The 6,254-nt window shown below is 32.7% G+C and overlaps 1 protein-coding gene across 1 annotated transcript in view; it reads right to left on the bottom strand.

Moving 5' to 3' along the window:
• Nucleotides 1-4,770: 4,770 nt before the first annotated feature.
• The window catches only part of LOC106126510 (Discs large 5), a 13,006-nt gene continuing 11,522 nt past the window's right edge, over nucleotides 4,771-6,254 (bottom strand). Inside the window, exon 27 of the mRNA XM_013324221.1 lies at nucleotides 4,771-6,253. Within this exon, the coding sequence (XP_013179675.1) occupies nucleotides 5,825-6,253 (429 nt within the window). The 3' untranslated portion in view covers nucleotides 4,771-5,824. The remainder of the gene's footprint in view (nucleotide 6,254) is intronic.

Here is a 6,254-nt window from a genome sequence, read left to right as displayed (position 1 = left end):
TAAATCAAATATCTTCTACAGTCTGTTCATACTGCTTAGTTAAAAAGGAATTTAATAAAGTTAGCAACACTCGTTTATTAATAGCTCTTGTTCGATTCGAAAGCTTAGGTCGTCGTAGGTCAAGGAGATCGTGCTGTTCTAACATTTAATTTAGTAAGTATAAGGGCGTCATAGTGGTTCGAATATTAGGTCATAGGCGACGACTTACAAAATAAATGGCACAGTTCGTTATTATCATATACTACTAAGCAAAATTAAAAAGAAAATATAAAACATAGTCTGGTGTTTTTTTTTTACCTTTCTATAAAATTACTAAGACCATGAAATTAGGATTATTTAGTGTTGTGTGAATTATGTTTGAAAATAATTTAAAGCTTTAAAGAAGGCGATTATTGTCTCCGTTTACGCAAATTCATGTGTAAAGTGTACTTTATATTTTATTTTGAATTTTGTAGTTTTAGTATAATTTAGGCATATAGCGTGGGACCTGTGAATTTTACGATCATAATAACTCGAAGATTTTATACCCCGTGAAATTGGAAACTTGTTTTGTGTGTCAAGGATAATAATGGCATTCATTTTTTACGGGTTAATCCGGCGCTAAGCGGATTTTTATGTTGATTGTAAACAAGTCATAACAGACATAAAGACGATGATCGAGATATAAAAAGTGCAAGTAAATTTATTTTACCTTTCATTCGGACTGCATTACAATAACTTTTATTATTATCGTCTTACCGTTGAAGTCTTGAACATAAATGATAGTTCTAGTTAAATCTTAAACTGATTCAACAATTAATACACAAGACGTATCAGAAGCAAATATTTACAATAAAATCGATTTAATTTTTTAAATACTTTTCCATTTCATTAGATTTATTTTAACATTGTCGAATATCGTGTTTTAGATTACATTTATAGCTTTTCAAAAATAATTTGCGTAGAGACTTACAATTACGACCTACCATATGGCCAGCTGACCGTGGCCCACATATGACGAGCTGTCGCCCATATCCTGCTTAGAACACGCAACCAAAACTCATTAGAGAAAACTAACGGTCTTCTATTTAAATACAATTATTCTCCATATTTACCATTTCCTTTATATAATGTAAAATTACTTGTGTAAATAAGTATTGCGTATATAATACTTCACTTTCTAACACATATATTGATTTGTTTAGTTAATTTATATTTATTTTACATCATGAGGTGGCAAACGAGCGAGCGGCCACCTGAAATCACTGAAATAGCGAAGTGACCGTTGCCCATAGACGTACGCAATTGCATATGCGTTGCCAATCTTTAATCGACGGAGGAGAGGATGCACAGAAAGAAAACATTTCCATGCATCCTCTAATCCGGAAAGTCCACTTCCATTTCCCATCCTTTCCTTATAAGAAAAAGGGTAGGAAGGGAAAGAGGACTAAATAAGGCCTCCAGGACGCACACTCATCAGACGAACCGCGGAATTGCTTCCACTTGACGCCTATCTTCTCTGTGGTCGTAGCACATCACCGGGTGAGCCAATTCGTTGATGTTAAAGCAGGCTCTGCCACTGTTAAATATTAGATAACCAGTATTTACTGAAAACTTGGTAAGTAATTTCTTAAAATAAAACAGCCATAAATAAATTGTTTCATAAAGTGATTTATTGCTTCTCTATAATATGTAAACAGTTCGCTGATACATATTTGTAAACATTTATATATATTTATATTTACGTACAGTCGATAAATATACACATAATACTTAAAAATAAAACAAAATCTACATAAAAATAATACCATTACAAAATACGGAGACAAAAAAAAATACCGTCAAACATCAACAGACAAATATAAATCCAAAAGTAATCGAAACTACTACCTTGTATATAATTTAAATACTGATTATTGTCAATTTTAAAATACATCCACAATGAACAACGTCTTCTAAATATTGAATTATGTTAAATATACAACGAGGAGCAAATAACATGCTGGCTACCGATTAACTTAATTATAAAATCAGATCAAATTATCATAGACAAGCTAGCTGGCTACCACGGACCGAGGGCTGCAAATCCTACTGTTGTTTGTGCTGACCACTGCATATTTATGGTAACTATTATAGTATCATTTCGGTGTATGAAATTGAACATTAAAATAATCATTTTAACATAATACAACAACGATTTTCATTTCATTTAAAAACAAATATTTACTAAAAAAAAATTATTAGAAACAATACTTTACTGGCAACACAGAACAGTGGACTGTCAATACAGCGCCCTCTACAAAACATCTAACAACGGGACGAACTTCAAAATGATGCGTAAAGCTAAAATAATAATCTGCAAAGCGCATAGCGTAAAACGTAACAAACTCAATATCAAATCTCTGTACAATAAAAAAAAAACTTAACTAACTGTGCTGAAAATTATAAAAAATCAATATTATAAAGCCTCATCACATGTTAATATCAATGAGATCGCGATAAAACTGCATTTTAGGAGCACTATTCGATAAACAATTTAGACTAATGCGTGCGGATCCGAATCACTCGTATAATCTCTGGTCACTCGGATCAGTTTGTCTATTACTAGAATTCTCTGTGACAAAAGTCTATTTAAATTGCTTGCCTAACGCCAACTTACGAACGGAACTCACTCAAGGGTTAAAATATTCACGACCTATGGATGCCTAATTACCTGACTGGTTGTTGGATCTAAAGCAACACACTGAAAAAATAACTACCTTAGAAAAAAAATGGCTAATGAAAAAAACAAAATTAGTCATATATGATGACTGGCAACACAATAATTCATTTAAATCTACCCTCATGGTAATTTAAATGCGATATTTCAAATTATATAAAGAACATAAAGCACACTTTCAAAGCACCTACTAATATAGCGAATGAAGAAAAAAAAAGAAGTACAATTCATTTCAAATATTAAGAATGGACGTACACGGAGAATAAGGCAGACTAGAGATAATAAATTCTACCTAAGTATAGCATGAATTTTATGAAATCATTTGTCTTCATAACAAGACTATTGAATTTAAAAAGCAAAATAATATACGGCTCGAAAAAAACAAAATAAAAGCATTAATCACAACCAGACAGACAAATAGTTAGCATAAACAATTTTAGGTGTACCTTACACCAATAAAAATGTTTAGTCAACTATAAAAAACAGCATCGAAAATACATAAAATTAAAGAATAAAAATTACATGGAAATTCTTCACAAGTCAAAACATAACTCAAGGCAGAATCAACAAATGAGGGTAGTTGTAAAAACCGGTGCACATGTTAAGCCTAAAGCTATAGGACATAAACTAGCACCAACAAACTAATTTACTAGTGAACATATAATTATGAAATCTAATATCAAATTATTCAAACTTTCGTGAGACATTATACTAAACTGATATATAAACACGGCTGTTGGCCACGTCCGGTGGCGGCACCGACTAGTTTCGATCCCATCGGGGGCCCTTCATCAGGATGAGTGGTACTGGTATTATTTCGCGGACGCGGCACACGTCGACGTGAGTGTTTAGCCGTGTTTATATAACAGTTTAAATCTAGTATCATAATGATTTTAATACTAATTCGAACCTATGATATGAAAAATACAACGACAAATGGAATACAAACTTCTACATTTAAAATACGATTGTAAAGTTGCTATATAAAATGCTACATAGTTAATATATAAATATAATTACATAACAAAGGTCGTCTATTGATCCCTACGGAACTACTTCCTAATGCTTACAATCTCCATACAATTAATTGTATATTATTAATTTATTAATTTATTTGCTACTATTGCTTCTAATTAAATAGAATTCGACTCCATAACACTTGTATGTCTCTGTTGTTATCAAAAAGAAAATGAGGGATAGCAATATCTAGCAAATATCTTCTTCATCTTCTATAGTAAGGCTGTGTTCAAACCAAACATCAACTTCAAACTTTTTTTAAATATTAAACTTGTGTTCACATTTGAACTAATAATTTATTTGGTGTGAACATGGCCTTATCTAGTTACAGTGTAATAACGCACGAATTTAAAATGTTTGATATTTATAAATGTTTAAATTTTAAAATGTCAAAGATATAAGATATAGAAAAGACAATCGAGAGCATACTAATGACCTGTTTTACAATATCCAAGTAACCGTGGGTTTCTGAGACAAAAATCTCCATTTTAACATATTGTTATCCCCGTCACTACCTTTGACAAATCTGAAATAACAATATGTTTTAAACTGAGATTTTGGTCTAAGAAACTCATGATAAGTTCTGAATAACTAATTTGTCATTATTGACATTTCACAATCTCCAAATAAGGCATGAACATCTGTATTTTGGAGGAAATGATTATGTTTCAGTTAAATTATTTTTTAATTATCCAGCACTTAACTTGAACATTGTTTAACAGGTTAGTGTCTTATATGCATATAACAAAAACAGTAAAATGTTACGTCAAAAAAAAATTAACACTGATTTAAAACATTAATTATAGATTTAATTTACTATATATTTGATAGAAAAAGTTTAATTATTATTTAAAAATACAAATAGCTGTAAGACTATGTAAACATGATAATAAGAAAATGTATACTGATCAAAATAATATCAGATTCAACGCTAGAAATATTATAAAATTTTATTTAATTAAAATGTTAACATCAAAAACTATAATATTATTGGTGTACACATTTTAAAAGCAAACAAGTGCATTCCTTAACTTTGATATAAATATATCAAAGAATATTCACATAGTATTGTATTAAAAAGTGAACACAAGATGATGTTAAAATAAAATAATGATAAGTTTGACACACATACGAGTTATTAAAAGCTTTAAGTTCTTAGCACCTAAACCTTGCTAGGACACATTTTAGACCAATCGTGAACACCTTCGTTATATTTGCATCCACACAAACTGGATAATTATATAATTTAAAATAAAAACTATAAGCACCAAGTGGAATAGGAATTACCATAGATACGTAATAGGGCCATGCACTAATCTCTATAAATGGACAGGCGATTGTTTGGAAATTACAGCTTTTGCTTCGTTACCATTTAAACGCGCTTGTTGATGTCACATGACAGTTATCACTACAAACAGTTACCAATGGCGTAAATCAAATAGGCACAAGATTCTATGTCTTATAGCCAGTCCATTTATAAAGGTCAGTGGAGCCATGTCAATATATACTTTTGTTTTGTTTCTTAGAAAGATAATTGGAGATATCTCAAACATGTTTTTATATATATTAGGACAGTGGAAATCCATAATAAAGAATATCGAATGATTTGTTGCAATTTGTTAATAGAAATGATTGAATAAATATATATTTTTTATCAAACACAACAAATTAATAATTATGTAACTTTACCTGTTAGATGATGGATTTCTGACGTCCATTATTTTTTCCCTGTGATGATGTTAGAATTACAATTGAAATCGACATGGCTCCCAGCACTGCATACAGTACCTTAAGTAGTAAAAGTAAATATTCCAATAAATAATTCGACTATCCCATTTCCCAATTCAAAGCCTAAATATTTTCGACTATACACGAACACGATTTCACGCTGAAATTAGCGTAATCTACAAAATATTAGGGGAGATGACTTCTCCTCGCATAACTTTATAACAATAGCTTTTCACTTAGCACACTTTTTCTTACGATTTTCACAAAATATTGCGAAAAATATTGCCGCTATGTATGTTTATATAATTTAGGCGTTCAATTGGAACGAGTCATAGATGCAATATAATACAAAATAAATAAATAAATTCACTAGAAGAGAAATCAGTAAGACTTCCAGAGGCCGCGGATGGCCTTCAGCTTGGGCGACTTCCTGGTCGCTTCGATCTCCTGCTTGAAGCTGATGATGAACTTGTCGCGCAGACTGAGCCTGGGCGGCGAGGGCTTCAGCAGGAACCTCTTGAGGTCGTTGGTGAAGCTCTTGGCGGTGTAGTTGGGCTCGTCCTTGTTGGACTCATCGTTGCCGGACTGGAGGAAGGAGACGGACTTGTTGGACTGGATGGAGTTCCTGCGGTCGCGGTCGCGGTGGCGGCTGGGCGTGGAGCGGGAGCGCGAGCTGCCGGTGGCCCTGCTGGAGGGCAGGCTGTAGCTGCGCGACACCAGCGAGTACTCGTCCTCCATGGAGTCCAGCGTGTCCGTGGAGCGGTTGCAGATCCGGCAGCAGAGGCGGCAGTGCTCCTTCTCGCTGTGGTAC

This window comes from Papilio xuthus, unplaced genomic scaffold (assembly GCF_000836235.2).
Source record: "Papilio xuthus unplaced genomic scaffold, Pxut_1.1 DF824992.1, whole genome shotgun sequence".
Classification (NCBI taxonomy): Eukaryota; Metazoa; Arthropoda; class Insecta; order Lepidoptera; family Papilionidae; genus Papilio; species Papilio xuthus.
The sequence above is the reverse complement of the archived record's forward strand: the minus strand, read 5'-3'. Positions and strand labels throughout refer to the sequence as shown.